General features: G+C 38.4%; 2 protein-coding genes across 6 annotated transcripts in view; one reads left to right on the forward strand and one right to left on the reverse strand.

Moving 5' to 3' along the window:
* Window positions 1-854, reverse strand: part of ATXN7 (ataxin 7) — a 151750-nt gene extending 150896 nt beyond the window's left edge. For all 5 annotated transcript variants that reach the window (XM_053669353.1, XM_053669354.1, XM_037136126.2 and 2 more), the window contains exon 1: window positions 615-854. The gene's annotated coding sequence lies outside the window, so the exon portion shown is untranslated. The remainder of the gene's footprint in view (window positions 1-614) is intronic.
* A 2-nt stretch (window positions 855-856) lies between these two features.
* THOC7 (THO complex subunit 7) lies at window positions 857-23628 on the forward strand. Its single transcript, XM_037136133.2, has 8 exons — window positions 857-966; window positions 15597-15714; window positions 16458-16585; window positions 16889-16975; window positions 18939-18996; window positions 22069-22135; window positions 22218-22287; window positions 23018-23628. The coding sequence occupies exons 1-8, from the start codon at window positions 948-950 to the stop codon at window positions 23083-23085; spliced, it is 615 nt and encodes a 204-aa protein (XP_036992028.1). The 5' UTR covers window positions 857-947; the 3' UTR covers window positions 23086-23628.
* The last annotated feature ends 265 nt before the right edge of the window (window positions 23629-23893 follow it).

Consider the following 23893-nt stretch of genomic DNA (forward strand, 5'->3'; position numbering starts at 1 on the left):
GTTCCGGAAATGTGTAACTCTACACACAACTCAAGGTTTCTCATTAAGTACCTCCCTCCTCCTTCACTTTCAACTTCCCCTTAAGATGGGAACAGTCACAAAGACATTTTTCGAAAAACCAAAGAGTAAAGTGAATAAAAGCACCCCGTCCCTGATCAGCTACAGGACCCCGACGCCGGGTAGGACGCTCTCAGTCGAGCAGCGAGCTCCGCTCGGAGGTCGCCAAGTTTCTCCTTCCCCTTTTCCTAGCACCCGCTGGCAACCCCGGGAGTACCGGCGGCCGCTGGGGCCCGCTCCGCGCCACCTGGCCGAGGGGCCTTATTCAATCGCCTGGCGTGCAGGTCGCAACTGCGCGCATTGGAGACCCTCCCGGGCACGCGTGGACGCTAACTTCGCGGGACCCTCGCGCAACGTCCCTGTTCCACGTCCCCCCGGCTCAGCTGAATCCAGGCGCCCTCGCCGCCCTCCCCACCCCCTAGGGAACGAGCACACCCCAACAGTGGCAGCACCGATGGGGCGGCCGGCGCCGCGGTCTCCTTTCCCCGGAAGGCGTAGGGCCATGACTTCAGGGCTGCTCGCAGCCCCTGCCGCACAGACCCACCCAGAGATCTCACCTGGCTCCCGGCATCGGCCTCCCGGGCGGCCTCTGGGCGTGGGCCGGGCGGGGGCGGCGGGGACCGGGCTGCTGCCCCGGCTGCAGCCCTCCTGACCAGGCTCCCACACGCGCCGGCCGCAGCCGCCCCCGGGGAGTGCGGGCAGCAAGAGGAGCTCCGGTCGCGCGGCGGCGCGGCGCGGCGCTGAGCCGCTCAGGCGTCGGAGCGGGCGGCCGCGGGCGCCGCCGCCTCCGCCTCCATGGCTGTTTACCCGGCTGCATTGTGGGAGTTTGACCTCCGCCGCCGCCAACCGCCGCCTCAGCCTGCGCCGCCGCCGCCGCCGCCTTGCACGCCATGGGAGCCGTGACTGACGGTGAGGCCGCTCCTGCCACCTTGGCCGGCTCCCAGGAGCCGCGGCCTGCACCACTGCTTCAGAGAATCCCGGGAGCCCCTGGCCTCCCTGCGCAACCCCCCGGGGCTGCGCGGACTCCCCGGGCAGCTCCCTGGAAGCCGCGCCGGGCCAGATAAGGCTGTGCGGGCTGGGTGGTCGGGCGCCTGGGACGCACGTGGGCGGGTGGAGCACGGAAGAGGTCCGGGCTGTGGGGGCTGTGCCGAGGGAGTGCTCGGTGTGGTGGTGGGCTGTGAGGAGCCGCACCCTGAGTCCGCCGGTCGCGTGGAAGGCGGGAAGCAGTGGGAATCCGGGGATGGGGCGGAGTTGGGGCAGGCCGGGAGTAGAGAAGGTCCAGGACTGGTGTGCAGGGGGGTTCGTACCGAGGGTGACACCGTACAGAGTGTGACACCTGGTGGAGTCCTCTGGACAGAATGGGAAGGGTCCCTCACCTTGGGGTGAAGCGCAGTGAGGCCCGGAACTGGCCCTGGGGTGGGGGGTGGGGAGGAAAGAGCGCCGGGAGAGTATTTTAGACTTGGTGTGAGCCGCATCCGAACGACAGCCGGTGAGGGGCAAGTGTAGGGATGAGGCTACCTAGGGTAGATCTTTAAAGATTTGCGGGGGGAGCTTCATCCGCTGGAGTGGGGGAGGGGCAGAGGCTGGAAAGTTGTGACGGCAGTTTAGGAAGGTGACCGGTGTGAGGAGGGGCCCACAGGGAGGTTTGAGAGCTGGTGTGAGAGGTTGATTCCTCGGGGAAGGTGGACTGGCATGATGGGTAGCTGGAGGGAGAACCCAAGAAGCCGTCCAGTTAGGAAGGAAGTCCTTTAACATCTGGGAAGGGGACGCATAAGGGCGCTGTTTATTTGAGGAGAGAATAACTAGTAACCATAGCTACCAGTGGAGAGGACACTTTTGAAGAGTTGGGGATAGACAGGTCTCCACAGAAATGGGCAGAAGAGTAATAGGCCCAAATTTGTGGGTGTGATAAGGAGTAGTGGGGACATGGGTGATCTTAAAGATCCAGGAACTTCATGGGAAAATTTAACTTGCTTATTCCAGTTTCATTGATTCAGTAGATGTTCATCCCACCTGGTCTAGGCTTTAGGCTTACAGCCCAGAACCAACTGGCAAGACCTTTTGCCCCTTCTGAGGTTACAGTCTGGTGGGAAAGACATTGGATAATAGTTTTTGGCCACTGTTACTGTAGGGGAAGTACAAGGTTGGGAACTGTAGAAGCTTGTAACAAAGATTTCTTTAATCATTCTCGGAGATCAGAAAGCCTCCTTGAAAAAGTTACCCTTAATCCCATTATAAAGGATGAATAGATATAGTGGGACTGGTGTTCCAGGTGGGGAATGACTTGTGCAAAGGCCCCAAAGTGTTGGGAGAACTCAAAGATGGCAAATATTGGCTAGAACTTAGAAAACTATGAGCAAGAGATTTCTTTCTTTTTCCTTTTATTTTTTATATTTTTATTATTGTTCAAGTACAGTTCTCTTTTACTCCCAACCCAGCCCGCCCACCCCAGTGCTCCCCGCCCCCCCCATTAGTTTTTGTCCATGTGTCCTTTATACTTGTTCCTGTGAATTCTTCCCCCTTTCCCCTGAAATTCCCTCCCCTCTCCCCTGTGGTCACTGTCAGCCTGTTCTCTATTTCAGTGTCTTTGGCTATATTTTGCTTGCTTGTTTGTTTGGTTGTTTAGCTTCCTGTTAAAAGTGAGATCATATGGTATTTGTCTTTCACCGCCTGGCTTATTTCACTCTGCATAATGCTTTCCAGTTCCATCCATGCTGTAGCAAAGGGTAGGAGCTCCTTCTTTTTCTTCTGCTGCATAGAATTCCATTTTGTAAATGTACCATAGTTTTTGGATCCATTCATTTACTGATGGGCACCTAGGTTGCTTTCAACACTTGGCTATTGTAAATTATGCTGCTATGAATATTGGGATGCATAGGTTCTTTTGGATTGGTGTTTCAGGGTTCTTAGGTTTTACTCCTAGCAGTGGAATTGCTGGGTCAAAAGGCATATTCATTTTTAGTTTTCTTAGAAAATTCCTTGGTGTTTTCCATAATGGTTCTATCAGTCTGCAATCCCACCAACAGTGAACTAGGGTCCCCTTTTCCCCACAACCTCTCCAACATTTGTTGTTTGTTGCTTTGTTTATAATGGCCATTCTGACTGGTGTAAAGTATCAGCAGGGGATTTCTGAGGGCATTGGAAAATCATTAAAAGTTTTTAACATTGGTCTGTTGTGATTAGATTTGCATTAAATTTGACCACTATACTCTGCTATGTGAAGAATAATTAGAGAAGGGAAAGTGAGAAGTTCCTTTCCCCATTTCTAAAATTTATACAGTATTTGTTATATGTCAAGTAGTGTTCTAATTATTTTCCCCACTTTACAGGTGAAACTAGGACATGAAGATGTTAAGTAACTTGCCCAAGGTTGCACAGGGGTGTCAAACTCATTTTCACCAGGGGCCACATTAGCCTCAAAGGGCGGAATGTAATTTTAGGACTGTAGAAATGTAACTACTTCTTAACTAGGGGCAAAGAGCTGGGCACTGCCACCTGGTAGAAACAAGATGCCTGGTGGGATAAAACAAGGTGGAGGGCTGGAATCAGCCCACGGGCCCTATGTTTGCCACCTGTGTTCTAGAGCCTGGGTTCAAAATGACACAGTCTGGCTCCAGAGTTCTTGCCCTTCACTATTATTCATCCTGTCTTTCCCCTAATACTGCTGGATTCTGATAAGAGCTAGTGGGGGTTCCAACATAATGGGAATGCAGAGAAGTAGACATGTGGGAGAGAAATTTATGAGGGACAGTGTCAGGACATCCATGACTGAGTGGATATGAGGGGAAGGGTGAAGGATAATCCCGGGTGTCTGGAGGCGAGTGACTGTATGCTTGTTAATGGAACTATGCTTCTCTGTTTATTGAGGTAGAGAACTTTCAAGGAGAGGGGTTTTGTCAGATAGGAGATAAGAAGGAAAGATGAGTTCTAGTAAAGTTACTTACTGCAGTCAAGTGCCCCCTAAATCCTGAGAGGCCCATATGCCAGCTGTCTGACCTTATGCAGGTTAATTAACCTCTTTGAACCTTAGTTTCATTCTTTTTATGGGGATAATAGTGAAATCTACCTCATAGGATTGTTTTGAGGATTAAATGCAATAAAAGTTATAAAGTGCTTTCCACTGAATCTGACACGTAATAATGTTCAGTAAGTACCAGTAAGTATAAGAGCTGGTTTACTCATTTCTCCTCCACTATCCTTAGATGAGAACTGTGCTTTCTTCCTCTTTTTAATTTGTATGATTGTCCTCCTATGTCTATAGACAGATCTACCTCATCTATTCCCCATTCTGTCTCTTAGAATCAGTTAATTTTTCACCTGTAACCATATTAGTTCATGTATATTGCTGCTGTAGCCCTTGACACTTAACTTGGCATATTCTAAAAATGTTTACAGCAACTCATCATATGAGTAAATACAAAGTAAATGGATGAGGAAGCAAGGCAAAAAGAACATGAAGTCTAGGAAAGATAATAGGAAGTTAGAAGTGGGGGTGATCTTTAAAATGCTAAGGTACATTTATTAAGAAAGCTGTGGTGGTTCTTGTTTCTCTAGCAGTCCATACCAAGAGACAGGAGCTGGTCCATTCTGTGATGTACTGTTTATGAGAGAAAGCAACATTAGATAACCAAGACAAGCAGTGTCTTTTTTTAAAACACTGGAGAAAAAGCTTATCTTTGAGGTGCTTATAAAGCAAAGCCAGTGTCATATTAATTTTGCAGCACCAAGGATCTTGCGGCTATAAATTAGCATATCACTTACTAGGTGAAGGAAGACTAAAGCACCAGTTAGAAAGCATTCCAAAGCCAATAGACTGTGGTTCAGGTGAGTAGCTTTGCTGGTCTGCCTTATTTTAGAGCAAGAGTTGTTTTGTGGTTTGGGTTTTTTTGTTTTGTTTTGTTTTTTTTGCTTGTTTGCTTTAAGAATATCTAGACCATACAGGAAAGGACAAACTACAACTTTTTTTTTTTCCAGCATGGAGATTTTATTTTTATTTATTTTTTTAATTTTTATTTAGTTATTTTTCAAGTACAGTTTTCTATTTCTCCCATCCCAGCCCCCCCCACCCCGTGCTCCCCACATCCCTCCCATTTCCACCTCCCTTAGTTCTCGTCCCTGTGTCCTTTATACTTGTTCCTCCAAATCCCTCCTCCTTTTTTCCCCTTAAATTCCCTTCCCTCTCCCCTCTGGTCACTATCCCCTTGTTCTCTATTTTAGTGTCTTTGTTTTTATTCTGCTTGCTTGTTTGCAAACTACAACTTCTTTAGGCAATTCTCTATAAATGTGGTTTTCTTCAATTGAGATTTTGGTAAAATCAAGCAGAAGAGGTGTGTGATAGGCCAACAAGTGTCTATTGTACCTTCTAGGTACAATGCCAGGTGCTGGCTACAGCAATAAACTACAGAGGAAGGCCTGACTCCTACTTGGGGGAGGGAAGCAATTATGTGTGATCAATTAGTAAATAAGATAATTTCTGAAAAAGAGCATAAGTTATTTCTGAAGTTAATTGAGTTCTGAGAATGAACTAGATAGAATGTAAGAGCGAGTAATGGAGAAGGGCTGCCAACAGCTAGGTTAAAATAGAGTGATCAAGTATGGGTACTCCCCAAAGTGACATTTAATGTGAGACCCTCAGGGGTCAACTTGGTGAAGACCCCAGAAAAGTGTTCCATATAGAGGCAACAGCTAGTGCAGAGGCCTGAAATGAAAATAAATCCTTCTCCCTTTAGGGAGAATAGGGGCAGGGGGTGGGGGCAGGTGGACCAAGGAGCAGTGTGACAGAAAAGGAGGTTGGAAAAACTTGCAAGAAGAGCCTTATGGGCTATGGAAAGGAGATTGGGTTGTCTTTTGTGGGTATTTGGAAATTATTGGAAGATATTAAGCAGAAGATTAATCATCTGATACATCTTTTCAATCATTCTGTATAGGCTAAGAATGGATTCTAGGAAGGCAATAATGGAAGCAGGGAGGTCAATGAGGGGTATTGCAAGTGAGAGACAAGGTAGTTTTGAATTAGGGTGATGGCAGTGAAGACTGAGAAGTGGGTGGCTTGGATACCACAATCATCCTGAAAAGTTCTTGAAGGAGTACCAGTACCTGTCTCTGGAGCATAGAGGAAGGCTGTTGTCCTCTTCTGAATCTGAAGTGCCTGGCAAGGTGTTGTGCCATGTAATCCTTACATATGGGTCTATTTAACTGAACTGGGAACTCTTGGAAGACAAGCTCTTTATTTCATGCACCCAGCACAAGTATGCATTGATTAATTTGAGGAACTTTCGTGCCTCCCAGGGAAGTAAAGAAGCACCATATTGTTATGTATAGATACTGTACTATGGATACTATCCCCAGCACAGTCATTTTATGGATGGAAAAATGGAGGTCTTGGGAAGTCAGTGACTTTGTCATATAGTCAATTATTGGTGAAGCCATTCTTTCTCCCCTCCTGTTGTATGTACCCCAGCATTTTGACTAACTGAAAAGCAGTTTGGATGTTGTCACTTCTAATTTAAACTGTGTTCACAGTTTGTATTTTGTATGTTTAATTTAAGGGGTGCTAAACAGTATCAGTACACTGATAGAAATCATTTCAGAAGCCCTTTCTGCAATACAAAGAATGTTAAGTAGATATATTGATATGCCAGAGCAACAGATGGGAGATGAGAAAAGGGTGGTAGGGAGCTGGATGTAACCGTACATTCCATTTAGGACAGCGTGTTGTTTTTGACAGTGTTTATTTGATGTTTTTAAATTAGAATGTGTAATTCATGGCTATATGCTTGTGAAAACTTAAAGTAATGGTTTTAATTATGCCTATGAACAATGTGACAAAATGATGAAACTGTACTATGACTTTCTAATCATGTAATTATTTATAGTTTTATTTGACTGCAGAGGAGACACCACTAATCTGTAAAGGAAAATAATACACACTCTATAGGATTGTTTCAAGGATGAAGTGTAATACTATGTGTAAAGCACTTTGACCATTTATTTTATTATCCAAAGCAGGATACTTTTCAGAGTCATAGAAAACAAATAAGATGTATGTAATCAAATAGGAGTATATAAACACTGTATAAGTGTTTGCTGCTGCTATTTCTATTTCATTTGCCTATCTAGTGTTAATTAGATGCTATGGGCACAGGGGTCTTTTTGTTCTTTATTTTTTTTCACTAGTGCCAATGAATTTGCCCACTTTATTCATTAGGCTTTTGCCCCAGCACAAGGGTTACTACTACTGTTCAACTATTAAATAATGTTTCCTTATCCAAAATAAATGGTTTCACAATGCCAGATTGGAGTTTCAACCTTGACTTTATTAGCACCATACTCTAAATATTTAAATAAATCTAGAGAGAAACAAAGGACCTCAACACAATATTTTTGCTTTTCTAAAATTGAATTTTGGTTTAAGTAATTTACTTTGACATCAGCAATTTATTTAGACTGGTCCTAAGTATCTTACAAGAGATCACTATTTACATAAAGGAATCAAGTTATCTTATTTTTTCCACCTTCCATTTTGTGTCTTTCTAATAGTGTTGGCCTTAAAAATTGTTTTTAATGATTTTAAACTTCCTGAAAGGAGGGGCTAGGTGTTATTTTACCACAAGAAAGCTAACACAATGGAATATATGTAATTCACCACCTTGAGCAGTGGTGAGCTAATGATAATCTAACAGGAATCAGCACACGCATTGTTTTTACATGGCTTTAGTTTCTCCTCTTGTTAACAGTTTAGGCCAAGCCAATTTTCTTCTTCTTGCTGATATATCATAGATTTATTAAGGAACATTGATTAGAATTTTTAATACACAAAAAAATAAAGGAAAATACCTCAAAATGACTATTACATTCACTACCTAGATAACCATTGTCAATGTTTTTTTTTAAGTAATGTGTCAGAAAATTCAAGAAGAAATTTGACGAAGTGAGTACCTTCCTCTAATCACCTTCCATTACTAATCCCCTCTCCCCAAAGGTAATCAATCACTAGAAACTTTTTTGTGTGCCCTTCCAAAATGATTTTTAAATGCTTATAAATAAGGCAAATAGCACCTTCTCTGGTTCTAGACTCCTGAGTTTGAGTCCCAGCTCTACTCCTTACTTCTTGTGACATTAAATTTGGGGCAAGTAAAAATATTTTTTTGCCTTCATCTATAAAATAGGAGTAGTAATGTCCGTTTACTAGAGCTGTTTAGATTAAATGTGTTTACATGTGAAAATAATTTAGAACACTACTTAGAATATTGCAAGCATTATGTATTTGTTAATATGCCAATATGTATATATCCTTTAAAATTGTATACAAGGGGGACCTCCAAAAACCCTTATCTTCTAAAGGGTGGGCTCCTTGTTATACAGGCTTCCCCCCAGTAGGTGAGTGATCTAGGAACCCATCTGCATCAGTGTCCCAGCTGGTGTTGTTATGAGAAGCTGCATTCGGCTTCACTGAATTTTTTTGAAGACTCAGTGTATTTGCCCATTTCATGATGGGTGATTTATAAGCATTCCTGCCCACACCACACTGAGTGTTCAGCAGTTTTTGACCAAAAAATGGCATGACCCCTGTGCCCCACCCTCCCTATTCACCTGGTCTTGCCTCAAATGACTTATTTTTGTTTTCCTGGATGAAAAAAGTCCTCGAAAGGAAATGTTTTACCTATGTGAAAGAGCTGAAACATAAAGTGGCAGAAGCATTAAAAGGCATCAAAATTGATGAGTTCAGAAACTGTTTTAGGTGGTGGAAAATTTGTCTCAGTAGGAGTATTGGGTCAGATGGAAAGTACTTTGAAGGTGACTGAAGTTTAAACATATAAAAATAAATATACAAGTTTTTATAAATAAATTCCATTCTTTTGGATCCCCCCTCATACGAGTGTTTCCACACTCTTCTGTGTTATATGTCTGTTATCAGTGATAGAGCTTGGAGCTCTTCCTACCTCATTTTTTTTGTATAAATGTATAGTATTCTAATTTATAAAACATTTAGCTATTTTCAGTTTTTTTACTCTTAGAAATAGTGTTACAATGGAGCTATTTGCACAGATGCTTTTGCACACTTGTAGGAATAATTTCTAGCATACAGGTCATATGGTATATGTACTTTTAATTTTGATACATATTACTACATTGCTCTAGTGCCAGCTGTTTTTTCACTGTAATCCTGTCTCAAATTGTTATACCTTCCTTGGTTTTCAGTTTGGATCCAGAGGGTTTGAAAAAGCCAGTGGTGGGTTTGTATACCTACAGAATTCCTTGCTAACTTGCCTTTAGAAAAGGAATGCTAATAATCATTGATAGAGCTCAGGATTGCTCTTTCCTGGGAGCAGGTGAGGTGGCAGTACTGTAGGGCTTCCAGTGTGGGGAGTCACATTTGATACTAGGTGGAGGTTTCCTAACAGTGAGGGTCTTGACATTGGTTTTGAATCCTTCACCTGTCCCTAGAGAAATAAGTATTTTGGACGTTGGCCCACCATTATTATCTTCCAAATAGTTTTCGTCTTTCCTTTTTTGAATATTTACTCTTAGATATTCTTAAAAGTTGTTTTTTAATGGAGGTTCTAATAGCTACTGTGAGGAATAACAACTGGGTTTCAAAAGGAATATTAATAAGGGTTTATGAGAGATTGTCTTTCCACACTAAAATGAGAACACAGTTTAAATGGCTGTCACCCGACAAGAGGCTTGGAAATGGAGAGTAGGTCTAGTGACTGTAAAGGAATAATTTTTTTTGCCTATTTGTGGAAAATGGGCATTAAAATCTAACCCCCTGAAAAGACTTTTTAAGGCTTAGTGTATTAAATAATTTTATATTTCTTCTAGATATAGGTTGGCAGATAAGATAGGAAGGGATCTAAATGCATCTCAATTTTGTGAGCAAATATTTGCTTATCAGTATACAGGTGTCATAACTGATTTTAAAGTGTTTTTGAGTGGCAGACATTTTGTAGGTATAATTATGGTACCACATACAATATAACTGAATGCAGTGGGAAATCTTCCTACAAATGTAAAGTCAAATGGAAAAACCACCATTCACCAGACAAATGATAAGCATTTGGGTTTAAAAGCTCTTTCTAGATGGTGTTGATCCTCATAGTCAATAAAGAAAATAATTATGACAACTAAGAATGATGTTGATAACATCAATAAAATAGTTTCTAAGCCTTTTGTACTGTTTTTACAGGGTGTGCCAAGGTCTACCAGAATTATTATTAGCATTTGAATTGCTTATAAAGGGCTTCAACCATGATAATAGTTTATGAAGTCAATGTATATAGTAAACAAAACATGTTTTAGGTGTGTTCAGTCTAGATCTAATGGATGATGTATCATTAAAAATAATAATGCTTACACCATATGTGTTAGGAACTGTCAGCAGTGGGCCATCCTTGAATTTCACAAGAGCAGAGCCTATTTTCAAACTGGTACCTCATCCCTTTGATTTTGTTGCTGTTGGGAGTTGTACTTCGTTTTGTATATGGTTTTTCAGGAATTCTCATCCCCAGAGAATTTTTTAGGCAACTGTCTGTGCAGTTTAAGCTAGAAATATTGTAACCTTGCAATATGAAGTTTGAGACAGAAGTAAACTTGTGAGAGATCGTAACTGGGCAAAACTTTGTATGTATAAATGCATAGTATCTATTTAAGTATATTGATTTATCTATAGATATTCAACATTTACTTATTTTTGCCATTTTTAGAATGATACAAGTTATAAATTAAATTTAACATTAAGATAAGGATACCTTTTTTTCCTGCTTTTCTACTATGAACGAGCATTATGCTCCTTTGTATATATTTTAATAAAGTTTCATGTAAGTTCTATAAAGTGGATAGTTTTATTCCCATTTAATATATGAAGTTAAATACTTGTCACATACATACATACACCCAAAGTAAACACTGTGTGGGCTGAGCAGAACAGTGGCCCCAGTTTTGACTTCTGGCCTAGCAGTTTGGCTGTGAAGACATGCTCCTAGAAGAGGGATAGGACTGAAGCCAGAAAGTGGCCTTGACTGCCTTGATGGAATCCTTGGCTGGGGCTGCCAGACTGGTCATACCAAACTCCTCCTTGTGCCTCCCAGTGTTGGCTTTGCCCCTGCCTTTTCCTAACCAAATCTCTTCTCAGCCCAGACCTGCCTTCCAGGACCTGTGGTTCTCTAATCTCTGCTGTAATTCATGCCATTTTAGCTCCTAACTGTGTATGCTTTGGTAGCCTCCTAACCTCTCTCCCTGCCTTTGGCCTTTCCTCAGTTGTAGTCCATTTTGTACACTACCTTCAGCTTAATCCTGCCAGAAAGCCCTGCCCATGAATCTTTAGGAACTCCCAGTTGTCTACCAGCAAGATCCAAGTCTACTAGTATGGCTTTTACTAGTGTGGACACCCACAATCTGACCACAGTCTTTATGGGCTCGGGTCCCAATATTTGTCTTCACTCACCCAGCCTCACTGGTGTTCTAGGGTAGTCATGTCCCTGATCCAGCTGCTGCAGTTTATAGCTTTGTTCCTGCCTGGAGTGGAGGCCAAAAAAGGACTTTAGCTTGCTATCTTTTTAAACAGTGTTATGAGGCATAATTGATACACAAAGACCTTCATGTATTCAATGTGTACAGCTCATTACATTTGGACATATGTAAACACCTATGATACCGTCATTACATCATAGCTTTTTCAAATAATAGCTAACAGATTTTAAGTATACATATGGTTCAAAAGCAAATAATATAAAAATATTTCCCCATCTTCGAGCCCATTCCCCATCTATTCCCCTTATACTTCCCCTGTCTTGCTTTTATTAGTTTCTTGTATATCATTTTGGGGTGTCTTTGTCACAGTACTCAGTGAGAGCATATATTCTTAATCCCCCTCATTTTTATATGAAAGAAACATGCCAAACACAGTTCTTCGCCTTGGTCTTTGACAAGTTATCTTAAGTCATCTCTCTGTGTCAGCACATTGACATTTTTGCTTTTTTAAGGCTCATGCTATTTCATCATATTCCTATACCAGAATGTATTAACTAGTCCCCTGTTGATGGACATATATCATATTGCACATATGCAAGTATATTTAGCATTATTGGTTCAAAGGTTATGTATTTGAAATTTTGCTAGATGCCTTGTAGTTTTTTTTGATTGATGATTTTTAAATATCAAAAGAGCAGCTCAAAATCAACTTGCCCTAAAACCCCCAAGCCAAAGGGAGCTCTCCTCCTAATCTCTTGTATTGTGTGTCTGTGTCGCTCATTTAACAATCACAGCCTTCTCTGTGTGTGTATTCATATGTGTATTATATCTCCAACCAAAGAGAAAGAACTTGGGTCTGTATTTCACATCTTCAGAACTTAGTCTGGTACCTTAGAGACAAACACATCTGCTCATTGATCAAATATTCATGTCTTTTATTCAAAAAGAGAAATCTCTGCTGCTGACCTGAAAATAAGACAATTCCCTGCTACTTCTTGTTAGTGTTTTATGGAGATCAAGCTCTCTTTGGAGGGCAAGTGGTCCCAGGCAGGCACCCCAAATTCAATTGTAAAATATTTATTGAGCATAAGAAATGTAGACAGAGTGTGAGAGGCTCGGAAGGGAAAAGAATGAGCAAGACATAGGACTGGCCCTCATAAACCCTTTCCCAAGTTTATTTGACCTTTACAATGTTTTAAACATCTTTCAAAAACTTTTGTAATTGGGATATTACATACATATATAAAAGTGCACAAATTTTAAGTAGACAGGTGGAATGATAGCAAATCTGGTTGAAACATTTTTTTTTTGTTAGTCACCAAATTTTAAAAAAGTCTTTTTTTCCCACATGTGTTTTAATGGTCATTTCAAGTACAGTGGTCTCTATTTTAGCCCGAGTGCTCCCCCACAACCCCAGCCATCCCTACTTCCTACCCTTGATCCTACCCCCCTTTGGTTTTGTCCATGTGTCCTTTATACATGTTCCTGAAAACTCTTCCCCTTTTTCTCCCATTATCCCCTCCCATCTCTCCTCTGGTTACTGTCAGTTTGTTCTTAATTTCAATGTCTGGTTATATTTTGCTTGTTTATTTTGTTGATAGGTTCCAGAACTTATTTTTTGTTGTTTTTTATTTTTTTAATCTCTTGAAAAACAAGTTCTGGTAATAACTTTCCCCTAGGGTAGTCACTCCCCAATTTCTCTATTCCTTGAATGCATTTACATTTGAAATCCCTGGTCCTCAATGAAGTAGTATGTCCAGGTATCTGGGAGGAAGAAGGGGTTTAGGGAGACAGTGTTGGAGTAGGGGGTTTGGAAAAGCAAGGATAAGAAGACTGGCAAAGGAATTGAACAGTGTTAGTTTAACACCAGATTGCTTACCTGTTGTTATGTTTACTTATATTTTAACAAAGTTAAAACATGTTTGTGGTTTTTAAAAAAATCAGTTCATTTTCTGCATTTTAGTCTCTTCAAGGACTGAATTCCTAGAATGCAGAGAATGTGCATTTGTCTCAGTCTCCTCAGATAACATTGTTGGTGGTTAAAAACTAAAAAGTTTTTACGGACTAATTTTGAATTTTATTTTATTTATTTTTATAGAGAAGGGAATTGAGAGAAAGATCAATGTGGGTTGCCTCTTGCATGCCCCCACACTGGGGATCTGGCCTGCAACCCACGCATGTGCCCTGACCAGGAATCAAACCAGCAATCCTTTGGTTTGAAGGCTGGTGGTACTCAATCTACTGAGCCAAATCAGGCAGGGCACTAATTTTGTATTTTAAAATGTAAAATTAAAACACGTGATGAATCTGTAGTTTGAGCAGCCTATCAAAGCCATAACTTTGAGAACAAAACCCAATTCTAAAATGTTTATCTGATGTCACAGAGTAAATTTTAAAATGAGCCATCTGCCTTCTAGAATTTATCTCCACTGCACCTGCACTCAAAAATACTTCTGCCTACACACAGGAACTATTGTTTAAAGATTTGCTGTTGATTCATCAGGCAAGCTCTCCAGGAACTATTTACACTTTCAGATTTTTTACTAAAAATTGCATTCACTTGTTAAAAACCAAACACAGTTCTACAAAGCCATTTAGAAAATCAAATCTTTTCTCATCGTTTGTCATCTTTCTTACCGGAAACAACTAGTATTATCAGTTTCTTGTGTATCTTTCCAAAGATATTCTCTGAATAGATAAACACACCACATGTGGATGTGTGCACACATACACAAGACACACACCACATCTCCCCCTTTTCTACACAAATGGCAACAAGCTCTGCTCCTCTGCACCTGTTTTGTTTACATTTTACTTAACATATCTAACTTTTTTGTCAATGGTATGTACACCCACACTATGTGGCTGTATAATATGCTTCATAATTTAACCAATTTTTTTCCTGGTGAATGTTCAGGTTTTCAGTCTTTCCTTTACAAACAACACTGTTAAGGACATCCCTTTACATTTATCTTTGTGTGTGGATACACAGGTATCTATATTATGAATTCCTAGACTGCATTTTAAATGTTTGTTGGTTTTTGCTCAGTTGCCCTACTAAGAGTATACCTGTTTACATTCCATCAGTGTAAGTGCAGTTTCTCAGCACCCTTGTTAACATTTTTATTATTAGGCCTTTTGATCTTTACCATTGTGATATGTGAAAATGATATATTGTGATTTCAAGTTGCTTTTCTTTTGTTGTGATCCAGCGTGACATGATGCAGGAAGAACACTAGCCCTTGACTTCCAGACCACTTCTTAACTCATCATAATCATCTGTGCTGCTTTTCTAATTCCTTTTTTCCTTTGCCTTACAGCAAAAGTGACACAGGATCATTTAAACAAACAAACAAACAAACAAACAAACAAAGCCCTCATGGGGAAGAACATTGCAGATATAATAACTAAATTACACATTTTAAAAAACAAATTCATTCTTTTTTCTCTGATCTGTGTCATCCTTTTTCTTAGTCTGCCACTTAGTCTATTGGTTTTTGAGTCTGCTCAAAAACCAACAAACATTTAAAATGCAGTCTAGGAATTCATAATATAGATACATGTGTATCCACACACAAAGATAAATGTAAAGGGATGTCCTTAAATCCTCTTCTCTCTCTATTCCTTTTACTAGGACCTTAAACTATTCAGAGACGTGAACACTTCAGTCTTCCTTTTGTCTGAATGGGTTTTTCCCAAAAAAGTTCTCTAAGAATTATTGGCTTATTTCCTTAGTGGTACCTGAAAATTAATTCTACTCAACAACTCAGCAAGTAGAATCACAGTTTTGTGAGGACTTGGCTTTTCTCTGCTCCAACCCCAGTCCCTAGAATAGTACCTGACACAAGTAGACAATAACTATTACAAATATATAGTAGTAAAACCTATATAATACAGAATTGACCATTTTTAACAATTTTAACTGTGCAGCCTAATGGCATTGAGTACATTTACATTTCAGTAATTTCCTTTTGGATGAAAGAATGAGTAGTGATATTGGTGGTTGTTCCTGAAATTAACAAGAGCCAGATGGTCTTTTTAATTCACATCATTCTTCTTTCCTCCAGACGAAGTCATACGGAAGCGTCTCCTAATTGATGGAGATGGTGCTGGAGATGATCGCAGAATTAATCTACTAGTGAAAAGTTTCATTAAATGGTGCAATTCTGGATCCCAGGAAGAGGGGTATTTCTGTTTACTGTTGTTTCCATACCAGTGTCTTGATGTGACTTTAGACCTTATACACAATCCTGTTACTATTGCAAATTTTTACTCACCTTATATGTCCAATTAAGTCAACTCTTGGTTAGTCAAGAGTAGATTTTTCTGGCCTTAATTATCTCACTGGAGAGGCCTGCTTAATGTTTATTAACATGTGCAGAAGGAATGGTGGTAAGAAAAAATGAAGATTAAATTCAGGCCATTATTTGGTCAATTTTAGCAGATAAATGTTTAAGTATCTAAATGAAATGTTCTTTCTTTTAGCTAATAGGTTGCTGCAAAGTTTTACATAGATTTAATAAATTTTTTTAGTTAGAAATTTTCGTTTGAATTAGCTTTTCACATAAATAACTATATAGAGTGAAAAAATTGTGAGAACAGAATTATGAAGATTTAAAAAATCTGGTCAAAGTATTTTTTAAAGTATTTAAAACAAAATTCAAGCAAGTAGCTGTTTGAATTAAACTTGATAGGAGCAGCTCCATCTTTGTATTTATAAGTAGAGCAGTTTATGAATTCAAATTTCTTTTCCCAAATTTATTTGGGAAAAGAAAACACAAGGGACAGATATTCTGAATTATTTTAAATAAAGCAAAGGATTCTCTCAGAACTTTAAATAATTTAATTAGTAAATCTTTGCCTACATTATAAATATTTCGACTTTGGTAATCCACAGAAGTCTTTATTCTGTTTCTCTTTTTTATTAGGTATAGCCAGTACCAACGTATGCTGAGTACACTGTCCCAGTGTGAATTTTCAATGGGTAAAACTTTGCTGGTATATGATATGAATCTCAGAGAAATGGAAAATTACGAAAAAATTTACAAAGAAATAGGTAAAGAAACCTAAAGTAATTAATATTTCTCTATTTGTAATTTTAATTCTTATGGCCTAAAGGAAATAATGCCTGCTAATATTTTTCTTTGATTAGTGGCAAAAGGGTAACAGTAACAATATTAATAGTAAGAATATAGTAAAATTAGTTATAAAAATGTATTTCAATATGATACGGTACTTTAAGTTACAACTATTTTTAAATGGCAGCATTGATTTTATTAGCTTATTAAAAATATTTAAAAATTGAAAATGGATGGAGATTATAAATGTTATGACTATCTTAAAATAACTTTTTCTATAGAATGTAGCATTGCTGGAGCACATGAAAAAATCGCTGAGTGCAAAAAGCAGATTCTTCAAGCAAAACGAATACGAAAAAATCGCCAAGGTAAGGGTTTTATGGGATTTAGTTTGCAAATACTTTATTATTGACTAGTATTTACATGCTATGTTTTATGTTGTGGGGTAGAATCTTCAACTAGAATTAACCTGAATTATAAAAAAGAATTAGGAGCCAAACTTAATTCTTTAAAATTATTTTACTTTTTAAAATAGCTAAGAAGGAAGGCTATACTGAAAAAACTTTTTTTTTCCTGTATTGAATTGATTATGCAAGTATTCAGTATTCAGGATTTTGTTTGTTTGTTTTTTGTCTTTAGACAACTTTGCCTAAATAATATTATGGTTAATCAGCAAAGGCTATTTATGCAAGTACACTAGATTTATGTTTTTTGTTTGTTGTTTATTTATTTGTTTAGTGGAGCTATTATAAAAAAAATTAAGCTCATTTTGTACAAAGCAGGCATACATTTATAAGCTGCCTAAATAATAAGAGGAAGTTTAAGTTTTGTTTTTAATTTTTTTAAAGATTTTTATTTATTTATGTTTAGAGGGGACAGGAAGGAGAGAGGGAGAGAAATATCAATGTATGGTTGCCTCATGCGTGCCCTGCCAGGAACTGGCCTGCAACCCAAGCATGTACCCTGACTGGGAATTGAACCACAATCCTTTGGTTCACAGGCATGTGCTCAATCCACTAAGCTACACCAACCAGGGCTAAGTTTCGTTTTGTTTTGATCTCTTGTATTTAAATCAGGGTATGTCATTATTGCAATCTATAAAAACTATTTCAAAGTAATTTGTAATGGCACAGGCATTGTTCCTCCTATATGCAAATTCAAAGATAGACAAAAATATAATATATAATCAGAATTGTGACATATGTGAGAAACTAGAAGGAAATGAGAATTGTTAATGGTTATTTGGGGGTTGTGGGTTTTTTTATGGCTTAAATTTTTTGGTGTTTTTTTTACACTGAGCATATATTTTTTATAATCTAAAAATTTTTTGTTAATCACACTAAATATGCTGATTTCTAAAACAATGAATTTTTTTCATGAACCTATTAAGATGATGTTGAACTCCTTATTTTTAAAAAAATGTTTTTTGATTTTTCTTTTTTAAATTGTATTTCTTTATCTTTAGTAAGGAAAGGGAAGGGGAGGAGAGAAATATCAATGTATGGTTGCTTCTGGTGCATCCCCTGCTGGGAACTGGCCCCTGCTGGGAACTGACCTACAACCCAGGCATGTGCCCTGACGGGGAATCAAATGATCTTTTGGTTTGCAGGCCCATGCTCAGTCCACTGAGCTACACCAGCCAGGGCTAAAAAGATGTTTTTTGAATTCAGTGGGCAATTTCCAACAGGATATACCAACTTATTTAATAATTAATATAATTCTAAATAATGTTAAAAAGTTTTACATTTTTTTTGTTGATTAATGAGGCTTTCAAGTGAATGCTGCCGTTAATCATTTCAAAAGAAGGTTAACAGGAGATACATGACATATCCCGGAAGTCTCAGTGGTGCAGAAACAAGGTTCCTGATTTTTAAATCATTTCTAAGTTTCTAAAATCATTACCTTTAGAATGAGTGAGAAGTATAATTTGCTGTTGTCTAAGATCTAAAATTAATGGTATGACGTATTTACCTTGCTGATCATTTATTTGCTGGGCAAATAGGAAATACAGTTCTCTTTAGAATCAGTCCATTTGGTAATCAATAATGACTTAAGATCACTTATACTTCTGCTGGTCTCTTGTATTCTGCCCATGAATAGGTAAATGAAAAACAGAGTGGGAGGTAAAGGCCTTGTTTGGAACACCTGAAGTCATGTATCATTACAGTTATAGTCAAATCAAGTGAAGCTGGCAATACTTTCTGTTTTGCAATGTTTTCATCTCTTTATGTACTAGGAAAGTGATTAGGAGAAACTTGTGATATTACACATTGTATTTTGATATCCAGGTTAAAAAAAACTTAATTTGGTAAATATTTTTGTATCTTTCAGAATATGATGCTTTGGCAAAAGTGATTCAGCATCATCCAGACAGACATGACACATTAAAGTACGTTTAGAGTTTTACTTGAAAGTAACTAATCTTTACATATAAATGTTTATATACTAGCTAATCCATTTTAACAGGAATACATAATATGCTCCAAAAGGAGGGATCAGATAGTCAATATGATGTATTCTAATACTGTTGATTAGATTTTATTCTTCCAGCCTTACTAAAATAAATGTATATAATATGCATTAATATGAAAATGACAAATAGAATATGGTCTAGTCATACAGTATAACACTAAATATAAGTTTAAAAGAATATAGTAGATATACACATTTTAAATGCAGATCTCAAAAACATAATCAGTAAAAAAAACAGAAGACAAATATATAATAAGTGTTAAATTATTCCTAAGCTTCTGAAGTATATATAGAATCATAATCATGTATAAAAGTTGTAGGACCCCAAAATACTATATAGTAACACTGTATATACTATTTAGAGATATAAATATATACATTAAAAAAGGATTGGAATGATATAGTGATTGCCTGAGTGGGAGGGAAAGGAAGAAAAATAGCTTGGGATAGAGGATTTGGGGTGAGGTTAAAAGTGTATTTCAAATTACTCAGCAACTAACCAGGAATGTTTCATTTCTTTTACAAAAAAAAAAAAAGAGACTTGAAATAAGTATGGTAAAATGTTGTTAAACATATCAATTGTTGGGGTTTGATATTCTGTTATCTGTAGTTTTCCTATTCTGTAAAGATTATCTAGAAATTTAATTTTAATGAAAATAAGCGCATATTTAGAAGTTGAGAAGAAATCACGTTAGTTTTAAAAGGCTTATCATAGCAAGATGGAGGTGTAGGTAAACACAGTTTTCCCCCTCGCACAACCACAGCAAAAGTTACAACTGACACACAAAACAACTGTCACTCAGAATCATTAGAAAATCAAGCTGTATGGAAGTCCAACAAGCGAAGAATTAAGGAAGTCAGTTCATCTAGGCAGGTACGAGGGGTAGAGACACACGAAGTTGTGAAGACATGGAACAGGTGGTCCCCCATGCATTTATGGTAGATAAAAATTGTGAGGAATACTTCTAGAGTGAGGGATCCCAGCCTCACATCAGACCACCCAGCCCAGGGCTCCAGTGCCAGGAAGACAAGTCCCTATAACTTCTGGCTGTAAAAACCAGTGGTGGTTGGGGCAGTGGAAGAAACTGCAGTATTCTCAGGAGTCTCCTCTTAACCCACAAAAGACTTAGGACTTACACATACTCACTCCCTCTGAGCTACAGCACTGGGGAAGCAGCTGGAAGGGCACCAGTGGCATACAGAGAAAAACTGAAGTGACTGACATCAGGGCGAGTGCCAGGGGACAGATTGCTCCCAGACAAAACTCCAAAAGCCAGGAAGCAGCATTGTCCCCTTTCTGAGCCCTCCCCCACACAAAGCTACAGAGTGGGTACACCTTGTTGCAGACTCCATCAGCCTGGTTCACTGAGGTTGCTCTGCCGTCGTGATTACCTAAGGCTCTACCTCATCCAACTTACGGGTGCTCTTTTCTGCAATAGGCCACACTACTAAGACAGGGAATCAAAGCAGTTCTACCTAATACATAGAAACAAACACAGGAAGGCTGCCAAAATTTCAGAACAAAACTCTGGAAAAAGGACTAAACAATGGAGATAAACAGTTTATCAGATGCAGAGTCCAAAACACTGGTTCTTAGGATGCTCAAGGAACTCATTGGGTACTTCAATAGCATAAAAAGACCCAGGCAGAAATGAAGGTTACACAAAGTGATATGAAGAAAAATTTACAGGATACCAACAGTGGAGGGGATGAAGCCAAGAATTAAATCAATGATTTGGAACATAAGGAAGAATAAAACATTCAATCAGAAGTGTAAGAAGAAAAATGAATCCAAAAAAATCAAGGATAGGCTAAGGAGCCTCTGGGACAACTTCAAATGTACCAATATTCAAATCATAGGGGTGGTGGAAGGAGAAGAGAAAGAGCAAGAAATCGGAAATCTATTTGGAAAAATAATGAAAGAAAACTTACCTAATTTGATGAAGGGAATAGACATACAAGTCCAGGAAGCACAGAGGCCCACACCAAGACATATCATAATTAAAATGCCAAAGGTTAAAGATAAAGAGAAACTCTTAAAAGGAGCAAGAGTTAAGTACCTACCTACAGGGGAGTTCTCATAAGACTGTCAGCTGATTTCTGAAAAGAAACTTTGCAGACTAGAAGGGATTGGCAAGAAGTATTCACAGTGATGAAAGACAAGGACCTACAACCTAGATTATTCTATCCAGCAAAGCTATCATTTAGAATGGAAGGGCAGACAAAGTGCTTCCCAGACAAGGTAAAGCTAAAGGAGATGATCATCACCCAGCCATTATATGAAATATCAAAGGGATTTATTTAAGAAAAAGAAAACCAAAACTATGAGCATTAAAGTGGCAATAAATTCGCAACTATCAATTGAATCCACAAAGTAAGCAAACAAGCAGAACAGAAACAGAATCGTAGATATGGAGATTATTTGGAGGATTATCAGTTGGGAGGGGGAAGAGGGAGAAGAGGGGAAAAGGTACAGGGATTAAGAAGTGCAGGGATAGGTACAGAATAGATAGGGGATGTTAAGAACAGTCCAGGAAATGGAGGAGCCAAAGAACTTATATGCATGATCCACAGACATGAACTAAGGGGGGGGGGGAATTGCCGGAGGAAATGGGGGTACCAGGAAGAGGGGGGCAAAGGGGGAAAGAATGGGACAACTATAACAGCATAGTCAGAAAATATATTAAAAAATAAAAGTCTTATCATAATAGAGTGTTAACTCATCCTTTTTTATTTTTTTATTTTATTTAGTTATTTTTCAAGTACAGTTTTTTTATCTATTTCTCTTATCCCAGCCTCCCCCACCCCATGCTCCCCACCTCCCTCCCATTTCCACCCCCCTTAGTTCTTGTCCCTGTGTCCTTCCTATTTGTTCCTCCAAATCCCTCCCCCTTTTTCCCCTTAAAAATACTACTTAGTAACTAAAAAGTTAGGTATTGTAAATTCTGTTCCCCCAATTAGCAAAATAAACAGTTTTACTATTTTTCAGGGCACTAGAGGCTCTGGGCAAAGAATTAGAACATCTTTCACATATTAAAGAAAGTGTTGAAGACAAGGTATTTGCATACATATTTTATAGATTTCATGATATGTGTGTTTATAGATCAATGTGAATTAATTTTTCTCTTGTTAATACAGCTGGAATTGAGACGGAAACAATTTCATGTTCTTCTTAGTACCATCCACGAACTGCAGCAAACACTGGAAAGTAAGTAGAAATAGTTTCATAACAAATGTTTATGATTTTTAAATGATGTAGGAGCATGCCTTCTAAAATACACATCTTTAAAAGAAATATACACCTTCAGTTTTAGAACAGCAGTATATAGTTGGATAATGTTATAAGATACTCATGTTGTTTGACTTTCTAATATATGAAGAAAAGTCTGAATTTGTGACAATTAATGATTTAAATACATTCAGTAGTTTATATTACGAGAAGTTCAAGGATGATATATTTGGAAATTTCTTGGCTTATTATAGTTTATTGCTATAAGTATAAAGTAACAATTTCAGACTCAGGCAGACCATGGTAAGGGAGTGAAGTAATTAGTGATAAGCATATTTGCACATTTAGTGAACAGTGGATGCTTTGAGGCAACTGAAGATTTGCTCATTGTATTGACTATAGCCAATTGGAAATTATTGTGTTAATCTGATCTGATTGTTTTCAAGAAAAGCCTAAGACATAGAGGTGTTTTTTTTTTAGTGAAATCTATTATATAAATTTTACATTTTGATTCAACTAATTGCACAAGAACAGTCAAAACAGAACTTTTAAAACTAAAATGATTTTGTGTGCCAATTATAGTCCTAGGCTGTCATTTTGCCATCTTTGTTTTAAATATATTGGCTAATTAAGGCTAAACATGTTTTCATGTATTTATCAAATGTAATTTAATCATATTTGACTAAGCATTTATGTTTCTCAACTGCAGATGATGAAAAGCTCTCAGAGGTGGACGAAGCTCAGGAAACGAGCCTGGAAGCAGATCCAAAGCCATAGTCAGGCGGGCCACCATTCCCAAGACTGTTAAATCAGCAACATGATCTTAGTGTGTTTAGAATTTGCTGTTCTCCTGAGATATTTAAAGTTTTGACAGTGAACTACTCTGCTTTTAAATGTTATGTACAGTTTATGTTTCTTTACACAAAGGCAATTGACTTCAGTATAGATTTGTTTTATTGAAATACCTTATTTATTCTTAAACTTAAAAGGTAGAAAACAACATCCGAAAATGTTTAATACAACTTTTTCAAGTCAGATAATGTTTGTGCCCATAGTTCTTAAATGTTAATATTGATTTGTTGATAAAATAAGTTGAAGATTGTGAGAAGGTGGTGTTTCTAAGGTGTACGTGAAGAAAATGAGTCCGCTTCTGTAAATTGTTAACACTTTTGAAAATGGAGTACTTGAATATGCTTCAGGAGGTCTGTGAACTTGTGAAATTGTGTGCAAAATGTTTGTGGTGTATGGTCATTGTGGGCCAGGTTCCATGATATAAGAATCACTGGTGTAAGAGGAAATAAAATACAAAGTTAATCCATATGCATTACTTTCTAGCTCTCCTTAGTACTTAAGCAACGTGGTTGTTAAATGTTTTTTTTCATGTTTTCTCTCTACTGTTTTGTTCTTTAGAAGTTATTTTCAATGGGAAAAAAGTTGATAAAGTGAAGAGTAGTTTGAGGAAATTAGCCTATGAAGATGGTCTTGCATAAAGAATTTTATGACCTTTTTAAAAATTAAGCTAAGGCTGAATCACCTGTCATTTTCTTAAGTATTTAATTCTATTTTTAATACTTGTTAGATTTCA

The sequence above is a fragment of the Artibeus jamaicensis genome, unplaced genomic scaffold (assembly GCF_021234435.1).
Source record: "Artibeus jamaicensis isolate MK-2021 breed Jamaican fruit bat unplaced genomic scaffold, CSHL_Jam_final contig_519, whole genome shotgun sequence".
Taxonomy (NCBI): domain Eukaryota; kingdom Metazoa; phylum Chordata; class Mammalia; order Chiroptera; family Phyllostomidae; genus Artibeus; species Artibeus jamaicensis.

Excerpts from the sequence above, each read along its gene's own strand:
- THOC7 (XM_037136133.2), top strand. Across the intron at positions 22,136-22,217 it reads AAGAAAGTGTTGAAGACAAG|CTGGAATTGAGACGGAAACA; the intron begins GTATTTGCATAC and ends TTGTTAATACAG. Across the intron at positions 22,288-23,017 it reads ACTGCAGCAAACACTGGAAA|ATGATGAAAAGCTCTCAGAG; the intron begins GTAAGTAGAAAT and ends TCTCAACTGCAG.